Below are 17,174 nucleotides of genomic sequence, written 5' to 3' on the forward strand. Positions count from 1 at the left end.
AGGACGGCACGGAGGTGATGTAGGTGCCGGTCCCAGGTGCTGCTGTGGATGACGATGTCGTCTATGTAGGCGGCGGCATATTCCCTGTGGGCCCGTAGGACCCGGTCCATCATGCGCTGGAAGGTCGCGGGCGCCCCGTGCACCCCGAACGGGAGGACCGTGTACTGGTACAGCCCGTCGGGGGTGGCAAATGCTGTCTTCTCCCGGGCCCGCTGAGTGAGAGGGACCTGCCAGTACCCCTTCGTCAGGTCCAGGGTGGTAATGAACCGGGCCGGCCCCAGCCGCTCTATTAGCTCGTCTATGCGGGGCATGGGGTAGGCGTCGAAGGCCGACACTTCATTCAGCTTCCGGAAGTCATTGCAGAAGCGGTACGACCCGTCCGGTTTGGGGACCAGGACCACCGGGCTGGACCAGGCGCTGTGGGACTCCTCGATGATCCCCATCTGCAGCATGCTGGTGACTTCCGCTCGGATGGCGGCCCGCCGTGCCTCCGGAATGCGGTAGGGCCGGAGTCGGACTCTGACTCCCGGTTCCGTCTTGATGTCGTGGCTGACGGTCGCGGTCCTTCCGGGCCGCTCCGAGAAGACGTCGAGGTGCTGGAGGACCACTTCCTTCAGGTCCTGGGACTGGCTGGGGCTCAGCTGGTCCCCCACTGGTACCTCGGGCAGGGGTAGTTGGGCGGATAGGGACAGGAGGGCTGGATCCCGCAGGGCTGTTGGTGGGTGCCACTGCTTCAGCAGGTTGATGTGGTAGACCTGGATGGTCTTGCGCCTCCCTGGTTGCCGCACCCGGTAGTTGACTTCGCCGACGCGGTCGATGACGTCGTAGGGGCCTTGCCATTTGGCCAGGAACTTACCCTCAGCAGTCGGGACGAGGACCAGCACCTGGTCCCCCGGGTTGAAGGTGCGGAGCTTGGCCCCTCGGTTGTACACCCGGGCTTGGGCTTGCTGGGCCCGACCGAGGTGTTCCCGGACCACGGGCCAGATCTGCGCCATCCGGCCGCGCATCTGCTCCACATGCTCGACAACGGTGCGGTGGGGTGATGGTTGGCTCTCCCAGGCGTCCCGGGCGATGTCGAGCAGCCCTCTTGGTCGCCGACCGTAGAGGAGCTCGAACGGCGAGAATCCCGTGGAGGCCTGGGGCACCTCTCGAACGGCGAATAGGACATGCGGAAGCAGCTGGTCCCAATTCTTCCCATCGGCTTCCATGACCTTTTTGAGCATGGACTTCAGGGTTTTGTTAAACCTCTCCACCAACCCATCGGTTTGGGGATGGTAGACGGAGGTCCGGAGGTGGCGGATCTGTAACATACTGGTGAGGCCTTTCAACACCCGGGACATAAAACAGGACCCCTGGTCCGTCAGGATCTCCCGGACGATTCCCACCCGGCTGAATAAGACCATTAGCTCCCTCGCCACTGCCTTGGCGGTGGCGGCCCGTAGAGGAACTGCCTCTGGGTACCGTGTGGCGTAATCCACCATGACTAGGACATAGCGGTGACCTCGACTAGTCTTGGGGAGGGGACCTACGATGTCTAGCCCCAGCCGGTCGAACGGGACCTCTATCAGCGGCATCGGTATGAGGGGGTTCCGGACCGTGGGCCTCGGGGCGGTGTGTTGGCACTCGGGGCACGCCCGGCAGTAGTCCTCTACGTTCCGTTTTACCCCCGGCCAGAAAAATCGGTCCAGGATTCTGTCCCTCGTCTTGTCCACCCCCAGGTGAGCCCCCAATAGGTGTGTATGGGCCATGTAGAGGACCTTGCTGACGTACGGCCTTGGAACGAGCAACTGTTCTACCTCCTTACCCCCTCTCTGTACCACCCGGTATAGTAACCCCCCCCTTGTGCTGAAGTGTGGGTACCGCCTGTCACTCACCGAGTCCCGCGAGAGGCCCTCGTGGACCTGGACGTGTCCCCAGGCGTGGCGGAGGGCGTCGTCCTCCAGCTGGGCGGTGGCGAACTGTCCTCCCTTGCCGGGTCCTCCCCCGTCGGCCAGGGGGTAGTCGGTGAAGTCTATGAGGGGCGGAGACTCCTCCTCGTCTGGCGGAGGGGCCTGCTCGGAGCCCGTCAACGTGTCCGGGGTCCCCGGGGGAAGGGACACCGTGGACGAGGCGGGGGCCTGTCGTGCCGCCTCTCTCGGGGCCCTGTCGGGGGACTCGTTCGAGTCGGACCGGGAAGGCGTCGGGTGGGAGGCCATATAGGCGGGCCGGCTACGCAGCCGGCGGGGTCGGGTCCGAGGGGGTCGGCGTCGGGGTGCCTGAAGCTCGGCCCCTAGCAGTTGGGCGAAGATCGGGCAGTCCCGCCCGATTAAGAGGGGCATCGGGAGGTTTGGGACCAGCCCGGCCCGAACCGTGAAGGTGCCCTTCGGGGTCCGGACTGTGATCTGCCTCGTGCTGTAGGACTCGGTCTGCCCGTGGATACAGCCGACGTCGATCCTCCCCCCGGGGGCCCCGTCCGCCAGGTCGGGTCGGACCAGCGTAACCACGCTCCCGGAGTCGAGCAGGGCGTGGGTGTCGTGCCTCCCCACGCGGACCGGTAGGCTGGGGGTGTCGGTCCTCTCGTGGGACCAGCAGGTGGTGCGGAGGCAGGCCCCCCCTCTCCTGTCGGACGGACTGGCCGTGGGCATGGATACGTCTCCGGCTCCGGGACAATGGCGAGCCAGGTGGCCCGTTTGGCCGCACGTGTAGCACCTCCACTCCTCTCTCTGGGTCGGAGGGGCGGGCCCTCGGCGGTCCGCGATGGTCTGGTTCGGGTAGGCGGGTGCGCGGGTGGGCGGTGCCTGGGTGCGCTGGCTCTCCGGCGTCCGTCCGCGCCGCTCGGTCCGCGTCTCCCCCGCCCCCCCCGGGGCCGGGGTCGCCCCGCCGCACAGCCGCTGGGTGACCTGGTGGTTCTCCAGTAACTCCACGAGGTCGTTCACCGTCCTGGGTTGGTTTCCGGAGGCCCAGCGTTTGGCCCCGGCGGGCAGGGCTCGGATGCAGCGGTCGATCACCAGCCGGTCCAGGTGCGGGGGACCCTCCCCCTCGACGAGCCACCGCTCCGCCAGGCGGACGAGTTGTGATACCTGGCTCCTCACCGAGCCCAGGGGGTCGTACACCCAGTCGTGGAACCGCTGCGCCTGGGCTGGGAGGCTGTGGCCGTAGTGGGCGAGGATGGCCCGCTTGAGCGTGGGGTAGTGCGCCGCCTGGGCCGTGCTGAGGTCGCGGTAGGCGCGTGGAGCGTCCCCGGACAGGAAAGGCGCCAGTATGTAGCCCCACTGGTCCGCTGGCCACCTCTCACGGGCCGCGGTCCGCTCAAAAATCTCAAGGTAGGCCTCAACGTCATCGTCCGGTCCCAGTTTGGTGAGCCGCTTCGTGGGGGCGGCGTGAGACGGCTCCCGTGCGAGCTGCTCAGCCATCCGGGCCATGCATCGCCGCAGCACCTCGATCTCCTCCTCCCGCGTTGCGGCCGGGACTCCGGGTTGACTCATGGTCCTCTAGGGTCTGCCGTAGGATCGCGTTGCCTGCATTCTCCACCACTGTGGCAACCCCGATCGTCGGCGGCTGAGGTTTCCAGAGGAGATGGATCAAACAAGGCGTGGGTTAACGTTCGTTTATTTGGTTAACCACTTATGCAAAAAAGGAACAAAGGAGTGAACTCAGGTTCTTCCTGGTCTGGGAATAAAGGACGCCGCGCCGGGTCTGGTCCTGCTGCGGGGGGCGGGGTCTCGATCCCCTGCGTCTTCGGCGGCTTAGTCCTGGGGGGAAGCGTATTGGCATTAGCGGGGGTTCGGGTAATCTCCACCCACTGCGTCTTTCCCGTTCGGTCGCGTTCCCCTGACTGGTGTCCACGCGGCCGTTAAGTCCCCTCCGCTGTCTTGCTCCGCCGGGTGCTCCGCATCTCCGTGATTGCGCGGGTGCGCTCGATGCTCCCTCCCGCATCGCTGCGCCGAGCGGCACGTATCTCCCCCTGACTACCTGCCCGCGGAGAGGGCGCTGGCGGGGCTCGAACTCCTCCGTGGGATCGGGGTTGCCACAGTGTGTGTGTGTGTGTGTGTGTGTGTGTGTGTGTGTTGGTGTGTGTCTATTCCTATCCTCACCAGTAGTGGTTTCTGTCACAACACTAGGTAAATTACTGCAACCAACAGAGCACTCAAGGATTACCCTCATGTAGGATTAGCATTTACTGCGTGTCCGTTTGTGTGTGTGTGTGTGTGTGTGTGTGTGTGTGTGTGTGTGTGTGTGTGTGTGTGTGTGTGTGTGTGTGTGTGTGTGTGTGTGTGTGTGTGTGTGTGTGTGTGTGTGTGAGAGGAGATAAAAAATAATGAAAGAGTTCGAGGGGGATTTCTGAGCTGCATTGTCAATGCATAATTCATCTTGCTCTTGTACCTTGAATCTTCCCTTAATTTAGAACTATTCAAACAAAGTGTATGAGCCAAACAGACCTCTTCTGTAAGCTCTTCAAATTATGTATGAATCGGAAGTCGTTGCAGATAAGATTTGCCACTACTGTTGCTGTCATTTGAGCTGAGCCTGACATCCTGGAGGATATGGAAGGAGTGACACTTTGACTTTGACTGGCAGGAAGAAGGCAGCGCAACACCGGGGGTTAATATTGAAGAATGGGATAAAATTGTATATTTATATGTGATATTTTGTATTCCAACATATGCACCTGGGTCTCTATGAGCGGGAGAAGATTATTCTTGGATCCAGCAGTTCTAGAAGTTATACTGTGTTAAAGATCAATCAAAAGGAAAAGTATCGATAGAAACAAGCACAATATATTATATGATGATGTATTTATATGATACATGATTCATCCATTCATCCATTTTGCATGCTAGGATCATTCCCATGCATGAGGTATATAATAAGTGTACCATCTGTAAATAAAAGTCCATGTGGTTTACGTTATTGCAGACAGCTATGCTGTGGGGACGTGAGGCTTTGTTTCAGCCTGTCTCATCCGTTCTCACTGGTCTCAATGTCTGTACATCTCTGTCCTTTTTTAAAGGGTTGGCGATTGTGATGATGCACTCACCCTCTCCTCTACGATCTGTGTCCATCCAGGCCCCGCCACACAACCGCTATTTGTACTGAGCTCCAGGGACAGGTGTTCAAGTGCTACAGAGACCACCCACAGCAGACGCTGACCTGCTCCAGCCTGGCCAGGCAGTATATGAACTGCATCCAGCAAGCCAAGCAGGTAGGCAACGTGGCTGTACCCACCCAGAGAGACAGATCAAATGTTGGTCAGGTGTGTGTGTGTGTGTGTGTGTGTGTGTGTGTGTGTGTGTGTGTGTGTGTGTGTGTGTGTGTGTGTGTGTGTGTGTGTGTGTGTGTGTGTGTGTGTGTGTGTGTGTGTGTGTGAAACTAATTGTGTGTGTGTTGTTTAAGTATACAATTATATACAGGCATTATCCTGTGGGGATATCACCTCCGTAAATGAAAAAAAAAAAAAAGACATTCCTCCCATCTTTAAAATCATCCTTAACATAAATAGATGACAACATAACAAAAGATTGCCTGATTCCCATGAATCCTTAAATGAGGTTAATCCAACCTGAGGTGATAAAAGACGGATATATCCCCCTGATGATCAACAGAATGATGCAAGACAATGATAGACTCACTAAAAATCCTTTCTCTCAGTTACTTTTGCTAAAGGTGGATCTACAATCAAGATGATTTCTCTGACTGAATTCTATAACATGACTTCTGTCGGTTTGGATTAGCTATTGGCACAGTGTGAATTATATTTTTGTTTTGGTAGTTTCCCAAATGATATGCACACGGAGAAAATACCAGATGTCGAAATTTCAAAAAAAACATACTGAATAATTGAACCAAAATAAGTAAATCTTGGCAAACAAGCTTAATAGAGTATTGAACTTGTTTACCAAGATTAACTTCTATAAATAATAGTTAATCATGAAACACAATGAACTAACTATCTACAGACAGGCAATGGCACTGTGACTCTTTAATAGGGAAACGACAAGACTTTTCCATGATAAATTGACTAATTTTTCATCAGCCACTCTGTAATAGAGCGTTATGATTTTACGCTATTCGTTTCACAGAAAGTTGCAAGACCTTGCGGTTATCTACAAAGTGCTTATTTTACCCCATTTCTTCATCAAAGAATATAATGAGCGTTGCAATTTTATGCATTTATTATTGTGACAAAATATGGTGGTGCTGCTCCTTGAAAAGATAAAGGCACCAAGCAACACTTTTAGCAGAATTTAGCAGTTTAAACGCAGATGAAAGCATAAAGTCGAACTATAAAAGCTGGTTCTAAAGCTGGTTCCAAAGATCAGTTTCCCAGCCAAAATGTAGCCCAAAGACCTTTGTATGGGCATCAATACTATCTTCTACAACTGCAAGCATGAGTTGTATACGTGCAAGTGTGTTTTGTTTTTGAACAAACAGAGGAGAGTAACGCAATGGTGTTTTCTCTTTTTTTCTCTCCGTACACAACACTTGTTTAATTCCGATTCAATCAGGCATATCCTTGAGGGAGTGGAACAAAATGAGATTCAAAGGCAGAAACAAAGCGGAGCAGAAAGGAGCCATTGTAAGGCAGACAGGGAGCGAGTAACGGAGCCAATTTCTGAATAAGAAAAATGCAGTGTTTTGCAACATATCACCACCCCACACAAACCTCTTCCAGCGCCAGGACTGAGGCAGAAGAAACTGGTTAAAACTGTGTATTTGCGTGCCTGCCACGAATCACTTGGACCTACCACCCTCTTCCTTCCTGACATTATAGTGCAGGTATTTTTTCTTCCACAGCAATGAGGGCTCTTTTTACTTTCGAAATTGTTGAGACGTGAAGATTTGAGGGATCCCGAGGATTTAGCTTTGTAGAGTTTATACTTGAAGCAAAATTTGAACAGCTTTTTTATGGTTTGAGTACATGCAGACATTTTGGCTCAAGGAAAAGTTAAACTGATAAGATAAGTCTTATATGAAGATAGCAAAGCAATATATCTATTTTTTAGGGATATCTCGTTCTAAAAGGTAACCCAAAACAGTTTTATCGCCGACATCTTTTCCATCTAACCTTTCTTTATTGACTTAATCTGACCAAGATTAAATCTTAAATTTCACTTCAACACTGACAGACCCTTCCTGCTCAACTGAAGCTTGTTGGACTTGGAGTTGACCTTTAAGACTTCTGAGGAGTGCTTTATCCCAAGCTGAAACCTAAAGCCATACTGGTATTTGGAGGTGTTTGATTTCAAGGTAGATATCAGGGGACACTTTATGCTGTCAATTTTAATGATCTCCCTCCTCAGATACTTGGCTAACTAAGTAGTTGAATACATGCTCCGTCATTGATATCGCTTTCAATGTTTTCAAGGCTTTTTAATGATGTAGGTCACACTTTCATCCAAAGCAATTTACAGCAAGGGCATTAAGGAGCATGTTGCTCCATGAGGTCTATTGGTAGGCTGCAGTTATTGGAGATTGAACCTGGAACCTTTCAGCAAGGCTTTACCAACTACACTTTCCTACTTGAACAGACCTACTGTCCTCTCCTTTCTGTCCATCGCCATCTATTGTCGTTTAGAAACCCATTTTCCTCTGGCTTTTGCTAGGCTGTGATACAAACAATACAAGATACCTTGTATTGTTGCAAGGTTATTTTATTTCATTGAAACTTTATTAAATCATATTAAGTCAGGCAGCGCTTTTGTGTTGTCTCTAATAGAACCATAGTTTCAGAAAGGAAAAACAAATTGGCTTTCTGGGAACTCTATTATCAAAGTGTTTTGCTGCTGAAGTTTTTTGCTTCAATATCAGACGGATGGAGTGTACTAGGGTCGTGTTTAGAGCAGCAGAAAGATAGCATGATACCAGTCGGAAGAAAACAGGCAGACAAGAAAGCAATAACAATTTTGTTCAGAACTTGAACATCAATCAATTGAGAGAAATATAGCCTTCAGAATGATTGACATGCAAGTATGTTTTTTTGTAAACATTGAATGATTTAGTACGAACAATTGGCTCATACAATATCATCAGAATTAATTAATCAATCCATGGAGTCTTTTGTTAAAGGGTTGTTGGATGACACACACCGTATGCAGTCACTAATGTAAAGTACACTGAGGCTGTTAAAGAGGGTGAGCATTGGAGGACTTGCCCCAGGGTTTCTTTCACCAGTCAACTTTGATGAGAAGAGATGTGACGGCACTCCAAGGACCTCTCTGGACACAGCGGTAGCCCGCCTGTCAAAAAAAGATCTGAGAGTGGCAACAGCTTGATATAGTGTGAGTGTTGGATACTTTATGATCTGTTTTTGAATCGTAATTGGGTAAGCGCCATCAATATCTGGCTGCAGCAGCCCTACTTATTTTAGCAATGGACAATTCATTATTTATCAGAGTATTCAGTTAATCTATACATTTGAAACATTCATTATTGTTATACTGATGGTTTAACAAAGGATTCATACATTTTTGATTGGTGATTTCTCCAAATACCTTGTTGACACTATACATTGTCCTGGTTAACATTAGAAAGAAGGCAAAATCAGTGGAAAAATTTCCACTGAGAGGTATTTGCTTTTCTCCAGAAGTTAGGCTTTTAGTACTGTGAGATGAGTAATAATTAAAACATCAAACAGGCGAAGATCCAGAAAAAACTATATTTTGAAATAAAATAACAGTTTTTGTCTGATATATCCATGATTAAAGAAAGAATGCCTGTTTATCCCTCAAATATTATCTTGGCAAGAGTGGACACCTTTTTTCACCCTTATCTCAGGCTTATTTCCTTCTTGACATAAGCTTGTAGGAGATTTCAGTCTTACTACCATATCCTGCTGCCGGTTCATTGTTGGCTCTTCTAGATTTTGAGGTATGATTGTACAATTCATTAGTTTAGCAATATCAGTTTAGCAATAAACAGTGCCATTCTATGTAATTCCAACTAAATCTTCTGCAAATAGAATAAAGCGGTTGGAAATGGCTGCATCCCAATGTGATGTTTTTAGTCTGGTGCTCTTGTTGGCTGTGTGTCTTTCTATTGGCCTGCAGCTGTCAATCAATCTACCAATGAAACCAGCAGTCTGCCAGCTCCCTGTTTCCCTGCCAGTGTTTCACTGCAGTCTATCTCTCACAATCGCTCCCACACACACTCTATCTCTCTCTATCTCTCTCTCTGTTTCTGTCTCTGTCTGTGTGTATCTCGCTCCCTCTCTCTGAGTCAGTCTCGCTCTCGCACTCAGAGTCAGTCTCTCTCTCTGAGTCAGTCTCTCTCTCTCTCTCTCTCTCTCTCTCTCTCTCTCTCTCTCTCTCTCTCTCTCTCTCTCTCTCTCTCTCTCTCTCTCTCTCTCTCTCTCTCTCACAGAAAAAGAGAGACTCTCTTTAGGGTCTACAAACTCATCACATCTACAGCAATATAGTTCATTCTCTCATCTCTCTTAATTCCTCTCATGTTAGGTTGAACATCGAAAGCCAGCTTGGTGGACACACGCCCCTGTGCATGCACCCACACCAAACAAACTAATTTAATATTTATTTCTATATTCCCTCTTCCACCTGCAGAGGACAGTGGCGTAGTAGAAGCAACCAGTCCTGCCGCCCACCCGCCATTATGCTAGGATCATTAATAGGCATATACGACTTTCTGTGTGTGTGTGTGTGTGTGTGTGTGTGTGTGTGTGTGTGTGTGTGTGTGTGTGTGTGTGTGTGTGTGTGTGTGTGTGTGTGTGTGTGTGTGTGTGTGTGTGTGTGCGGTGCGCGCGCGCGCGCGCGTGTGCGTGTGTGTGTGTTTGTCCATGTGACTGTGTTTCTGTGCACTGGTTTGGGAGTGGGAAAGAGAGTTGTTGGGAAGATGGGCTACATCTTTTGTCCTGAATAATTGTCCTATGTCTGTCTAAAGAATTGATTTGACAGCGCCTACAGTGGCAGATCATCAGTATGCTAACACTAGCACCCTGCCATTTAAATCCCCATCTGTGGGGGGCTAACAGCGCTGGAGCTACACGCACCACTCTACTTGGACACTTAATACACTTGAACCCCCTACTCGCTCCCTGTCTCTATTGCTGTCTCTCATGTTCTCTCTCTCTCTCTCTCTCTCTCTCTCTCTCTCTGTCTCTGTCTCTGTCTCTGTCTCTGTCTCTCTCTCTCTCTCTCTCTCTCTCTCTCTCTCTCTCTCTCTCTCTCTCTCTCTCTCTCTCTCTCTCTCTCTCTCTCTCTCTGTCTCTCTCTAACTGTCATGCTTTGTCTCTAATAACTCTCTCAGTAGGTTGTTCTCTCTCTCTCTCACTCCTCTAAATGCAGTGTTAGAGAGAGTTTGCAAAGAAAATGCTGTACTGTAATGTGTGTAGGAAGGTGTGTGTGAATGTGTTGTTTTATTCATTGCTGGATTTATTTTATTATAATATTCTATTGTTATGTTGCCCAGAATCACACAATATAAAAATGAAAACAATAGTTAAAAAGTATATGATACAGGATACATATACATAATATGTATGTTTGTTTACACATATATGTCTTTATGTTTTTTTTAATATATATATATATATATAAATATAATCATTTGACATGTTTCAGGTAAATAAAAACAAACTCTGAAATATAAGTTCATTATTAAAAAATGATTCACAATGATTAAAATAATTAATCAATAATTGATAAATAGGATTTTCATTATATTAAATAATTTGAAGTCATTTTATTATAGTTCATTTTAACCTCATTAAATAGCAAATACAATTTATAAATAGCATGGTTCTCTATTTGTATTTAGACTTGAAATTAATTATATTAGTATGTTTATTAAGATTCAGATTTGTAAACAACATTGTGTTTAATGCAAACCTTTTTACTGGCTCAATCAGCAATAGAGGCTGGCAAAAAGAACACCGTTGCGGTCCAAATCCAGAACAAATCAGTTATTTATAAACTCGAAAAGTCCCATCTCAAAGGGCTAACCATAACACATTCTCAACCTTGGGTTTGTGTTGCCTGTGTTGCCTGCCACAGCCAGAGAGGCTGTAAGCAGGGATAGCAAACACAGTCCAGTGGGAGCAGGGAAACATTCTGTGGAAGTCAGGAGAGAGTTGTTATTTAGTAAGCTGCAGGCTAGGGAAGTGGGAAGTAGCGCAACAGATTTGGAAGAAGCCTAAAAGAAGGCGCGGGCATGCTCCAGAATTTAGCAGTATGTTTGCTTTGAAGAGCTCACTCCGGCCCCCCGAGAGGGATGGACAGTTTATCTGCCAAAGTCATGCAGTTTGGGTGCTCAACGATAGTCTACTCTGGCAGGCTTACGCAGACCCTGAGGTCAATAAGATTACCTGTCTAGCCCCGAAGTTAAGCACTCCTCCTCCACTGAAATGTCCTCACTTCTCATTTGGACTTTGTGTTGACATTGATGGCCGAAGCGTCCATATTCTGGCAGTATTATTCCAGGGACTCATGGCCAATGTGGGTCCGATCGCCGATTAAGTTTTCCGAAATGATACTTTTTTTCAGCTATAGTGTGTGCCATTATATAACATGCTAATCCGGAAATCGAGTAAGATGATAAGACTGCACCGAAGCATGATGCAGTCAGTAGCCCTTCTCGTTTCTGAGAATGATGAATATCAGAGTATGTGTTTCTGGAAACATCTCCAACAACAGCTGTTCCAACCGAATCTTCATCACAGCTCTTCGTCCTGCCATCTGCTCGTTGTTTCGTCTTTGGTGTGTCTCTGCACTGGGCTGCTTAAGGTTAGCGTAGGCGAATAGGCTCATTGTGCCGTCCACTTGGACAACCTCGGTTTGGGTTGCTGTTGCAATGTTTGCTAGTACCGCCAGGATACTGAATAATAACCACTATGAGTCTTGGGCCTCGTGATTTAATGCAAATACGCAAATGTATTTAAATCTATACTCCCTCACACATATTTCCCCTCCCGCTCTGCGTGTGTTTCTCCCCAGCCCTTTGTGAATGGTCTCCGGGACATCCATCATTCCCAACTCAACCAATTCTCTGAAGATGCACCGTGCCACGGAGAGATTACAGCTCTTCTCATATGCACCCTGTCTCCTCATTTGTCCTTGTCCTGGCAGCCACTCTACCTCTCTCTACCTCTCTCTACCTCTCCCCCTACCTCTCCCTCTCCTCCCTCTCGCCTCGCTCACTCTCTCTCTCTTTTCCATCTATCTCTTTCTAGCTCTATCTCTACCTCTCAGCCCCTCTCTTTCTCTGAATCTGCCTATCTCTGTCCACCTCTCCCTGTTTTACCCTTCCTCTTCTCTCTGTCCCTCCTTCTACATCTCTTTCTATCCCTCTGTACAGCTCTCTATAGATCTTTTTCTCTGCCTGTACCTCCCTCCCCCTTTAACACTCTCTAGATATCCCTCCCGCTCTCATCTCTCCCAGCTCAAATGTAATTGATATACTCCACATCGCTCAACATACCTGTCCTAACACTGGATCAGCCTAAAAAGTCCAAAAACTCCCTTTACAAATGTATTGGCCTATATATTGTAGTGGGCAGACTTTGACAATACACGACAGCTGATTCCTATGCAGTCTTGTCACCAAATTGGTTCTCATCAAGTCACGTCATCCAGTTAATATGTGATTAATGACTCTCCATCTCCCCTTTAATAAGTGGAGGGGGATTTACTGACTGACTCAATGATAACAGGAGACTGTGACTCATTCATTAACTGACTGACTGAATTAACCCCTTACTGACTGACTGTCTGACTCATTCAGTCATAGTCTGACGCATGTATTGACTGACTGGCTGATTAACTGTCTGACTTATTCATTAACTGACTGACTGAGTCACTCATTCATTGACTGACTGACTGATTAGTCAACCATCTCACCAAGTGCATTCTTTATGTAAAGACTAATTGGCATGCCTTTCTTACTGACTGGTTGTGAATGGTTAAGTGTTTGTCAGGCAGGCCAGTCAGCCAACATTGACTTGGTGAGCTTGTTTTTTCCCTTAGTGAGCGTGAGTGACACATTTCCTTGGTTCCTTCTCTATGTGGGCCTCCACTGAGGACATCAGAAAGAGACCGGAGAGAGAGGGGGAGAGACAAATAGTGAGATAGACAGATGGATAGATAGAGAGAAAGTGCTGTTAGCAGGTCACGGAAAAGACAGTTATTGATTTTCTACCCTTCTATTATTTTTGTTTTCTGGATCTGAGATTCAAGCAAGTCACTCAACTGTGTGTGTGCGTGTGCGTGTGCGTGTGCGTGTGTGTGTGTGTGTGTGTGTGCGTATATATGTGTCCTTCATGCGGTTTGAAACGTCTGCTTACCATTAGTTAGTTGTCTGTATGGCCATTAGCTGCTGTTTGTTTGGATATGTGTTTGTGTATGTGCATGTGTGCTGGTGTGTGTGTGTGTGTGTGTGTGTGTGTGTGTGTGTGTGTGTGTGTGTGTGTGTGTGTGTGTGTGTGTGTGTGTGTGTGTGTTTGTGTGTAGTCAGGCTGTAGCTGTTGTGCTAGGAGGTTGCTGGGGGTCATAGCTGCTAGCTGGTCAACACATGGCAGCCTACATGCTCTGTACACTGCCTGCAAGTAATTGGATTGATCCTGACAGGTGTGTGTGTGTGTGTGTGTGTGTGTGTGTGTGTGTGTGTGTGTGTGTGTGTGTGTGTGTGTGTGTGTGTGTGTGTGTGTGTGTGTGTGTGTGTGTGTGTGTTAGTGTGTGTGTGTGTTAGTGTGTGTGTGTATGTAAGAGTGTGTGTGATCGCCATGTTTTCAGTTTGGTTGACTTTAAATCAAATTCTTCACCTCTAGTTTTGAGTGCTGGACTGTACAGTGTACTAGTAGTATTGCTGTTTTCTGCATACTTTCTTATGCACTACAGTTAGGGAAGCCTCAGCCTTGTATAGTCTCGTTCCACTCACTGCCCATGATTACCATCGGAAAGCATCCAGTTTAAATGCGCTATGATTAATTGTCACGTTATTTCACTGATTTGATTTTAACATCTAGGCGTTTAAACACACCCAGCTGAGCGAGTTTGGGAATTTACTTCCATGAAGAACTCCCCGCCTCTCGAGCTGGGCTCCATGTCCCTGCATGGCCCTAGATCCACACTCTGGTGCCATGTGTTGGTCTTTCAAGGTGCACTGCATGCAAGTGTTTCTCTCGGTCTTGAAATTAGCTGTATGTCTGTGTGTGTGTGAGTGCGCGTGTGTGTGGCGTTGGTCCAAACGCCAGCCTTAGGCGCCAGGCAGAGCTTAGTGTGGCGTGTAGAAGGTGGTAGGGGTCAGCCCGGGACCCAGGGAGCCCTTCATACACTATGCATGAGGCTCCGCGTCCCCTCGCTACCGCCTCTACGTGATGTTGGCAATGCCAAGCACAGCCCGCGCCGAGCCTAACCCTTCACTGATGCACACAGGCATCAGAGTCACACACGGACCGACCTACACACACACACGCACCAACCCGTCACTTCACACACTCACACGCACCTGCCCTCACACACAGACGCACGCACGCACCTACACTCACACACAGACAACCCTGTACCTAAAAACACGTGCGCAAACGTACACACCCACGCGCACACACACACACACCACTAAAGCGACCAACGCAAGGACCCTTGCGAGGATACATGCACGCTCCAAATGCGGCGCTGAATAACTGCGTGTGTGTGTGTGTGTGTGTGCGTGTGTGCATATCCAAAGCCACAGCGGGTGTCTTCATGCATGCAGTTGCTCCTCATATCTCCGGACGTGAGTAGAAAGCTAAAGCTAAATCCTCTTGTCACATTTGCCACTCATCTCCGATGCAATGGCACAGGCAGCCGCGCCCTCGGATGCACTTGGCAAGCTAACGGCTAACCTGCCCGCCTGCCAGGGTAGCACTCTGCTGGTTAGCCTACCAAGCAGCCACACGCTAATGCTCTAAGTGTGTGCGTGTGTGCGTGCGTGCGTGCGTGTGTGACTGTGATGTTCCTTCCACCTTTAATCAGCTGGCATTCAGCTTCAGGTTCAAGCATACCTTTGCAGCTTCAATCCTTCAATTTTTATTTGGAGCCAAACTAATATATCATACATTTTGTTAGTGGTGTGGTATAAGAAACCAGGTGGCCACATGGTTGGGTGTGTTGGATAGAGCAAATACAACATGTGTTGGCTGGAGTACATACAACATGCTAGAGCACATTCAACAAGTGTTGGCTGGAGAACGTACAACATGTGTTGGCCGGAGCAGTGGTTCCAAACCTTTGACTTTAGGTGTGGTACTACATTGTGACCTTTCGCAGACCACCATCGGCAAACTGTAAACGATAGATGAATAGTCGAAACAGGGGCTCAACAGAGAGTGCCAGCGCTACCTAAGACACAACGGCAGCAGCGGCATGTGGCTCAGGAGGTAGAGCGGGTGGGCTGGTAACCGGAAGGTTACTAGTTTGCTCCCCCGGCTCCTCCTAGCTGTCGTGGTGTCCCTCAGCAAGAGGCCTCGCTCTAACTGCTCCCGACGAGCTGCCCGTCTCCTCGCATGGTTGACTCCGCTGTCGGTGTGTGAGTGTGTGCATGAATGGGTGAATGTTGGGCGATATTGTAAAGCGCTTTGAGTGGCCGTTGGTTAGAATAGCGCAATATAAATGCAGGCCATTAACCATTTACAATGATAACTGGGATAACTTTGGGAAGCAGTGGAAAGAATAGCTTATGCTCCAAGTTTTCATTTAGCAAACACAAATGAACACAGAACCTCAATGTTAAACATCACTATGGAAAAAATAATATGAAAAATATGTATACATATTATCGATTATCTGCGTAATTTATTTATATCATTTTGTATTAGTCTATTTTAAGAAGCAAATCCAGGGTTGCATCGGCAGTACCCTTGCGTGCCACAGGTTGAAAAACCCTTGGCTGGAGAACATACAACATATGTTGGCAAGGCCCATATCTTTTCTCCAAAATTCTCCTCTCTTTCCTTTCACCCGCAGGGCTCATCGGTCAACCATGGCTGAATCCACCCCCAAGAAATACGCAGGAATACCAGAAGAACAGAAGAAGAAACCATCCTGTCCGTCCATCCGTCGAGCTGCATCTTTTCGTCCATCAGTCCATCCTTTTATTGAACAACTGCTCACATCAGGCTCATTTACCAAATGCCCCCCCCACACACACACACACACACACAGACACACACACACACACACACACACACACACACACACACACACACACACACACACACCCTCTCCCCCCCCACACACACACACTCACACACACAAACAACCCCCCACACACACGCCTTCCCACTGTGTCTCTCTGTGCTGTCTGGAGTGTATTAGCTTAGCGGTAGCGCTAGCCACTCCAGAGGGTCTGATGTGTTGATTCTCTGGGGTGTTGCGACAGCACACGCCTGCCATCAACCAAATAAATCCCAGTGAGCCGCTGGAGATGAGGCTGCAGATTGCGTGTGTTCTTTTCTTCTTCTTCCTGTGTGTATGAACGTCTGTGTCGTTTTGTGTAAATGAATGTGTATATGTGTTTTTTGGATTTGGTGTGTCACTGTGCATTAGCAATGTGTGCGTATTTGTGTGTGTGTGTCCCTGTGCATGTTTTTACGTGTGTGTCTGTGTGCATGAATAAATGTGTGTCCCCCTGGATATGCAATTTATTTGTTTTTGTGTGCGTGTGCCTGTGTCCCTTTTGTAAATGTAATGTGTGTGGAGTGGATTGTGGTCTGCCTCATGACTGGTCTATCTCATGACTGGGCATTCTCATGGTGGTCCTCATTATGACTGGTCTATCTCATGACTGGTCTGTCTCATGGTGGTCCTCATTATGACTGGTCTATCTCATGACTGGGCATTCTCATGGTGGTCCTCATTATGACTGGTCTATCTCATGACTGGTCTGTCTCATGGTGGTCCTCATTATGACTGGTCTATCTCATGACTGGTCTGTCTCATGGTGGTCCTCATTATGACTGGTCTATCTCATGACTGGTCATCCTCATGGTGGTCATCATTATGACTGGTCTATCTCATGACTGGTCTGTCTCATGGTGGTCCTCATTATGACTGGTCTATCTCATGACTGGTCTGTCTCATGGTGGTCCTCATTATGACTGGTCTATCTCATGACTGGTCATCCTCATGGTGGTCATCATTATGACTGGTCTATCTCATGACTGGTCTGTCTCATGGTGGTCCTCATCATGGCTGTTCTGTCTCATGGTG

At 48.7% G+C, this 17,174-nt stretch overlaps 1 protein-coding gene across 1 annotated transcript in view; it reads left to right on the forward strand.

The window, feature by feature from the left end:
• LOC130401956 (MICOS complex subunit mic25a-like) overlaps nucleotides 1-16,723 on the forward strand; it is a 61,799-nt gene extending 45,076 nt beyond the window's left edge. Inside the window, exons 7-8 of the mRNA XM_056606008.1 lie at nucleotides 5,047-5,182; nucleotides 15,930-16,723. Of these exons, the coding sequence (XP_056461983.1) occupies nucleotides 5,047-5,182; nucleotides 15,930-15,953 (160 nt within the window). The 3' untranslated portion in view covers nucleotides 15,954-16,723. The remainder of the gene's footprint in view (nucleotides 1-5,046; nucleotides 5,183-15,929) is intronic.
• The last annotated feature ends 451 nt before the right edge of the window (nucleotides 16,724-17,174 follow it).

This window comes from Gadus chalcogrammus, chromosome 13, assembly GCF_026213295.1.
Source record: "Gadus chalcogrammus isolate NIFS_2021 chromosome 13, NIFS_Gcha_1.0, whole genome shotgun sequence".
NCBI classification, from domain to species: Eukaryota; Metazoa; Chordata; class Actinopteri; order Gadiformes; family Gadidae; genus Gadus; species Gadus chalcogrammus.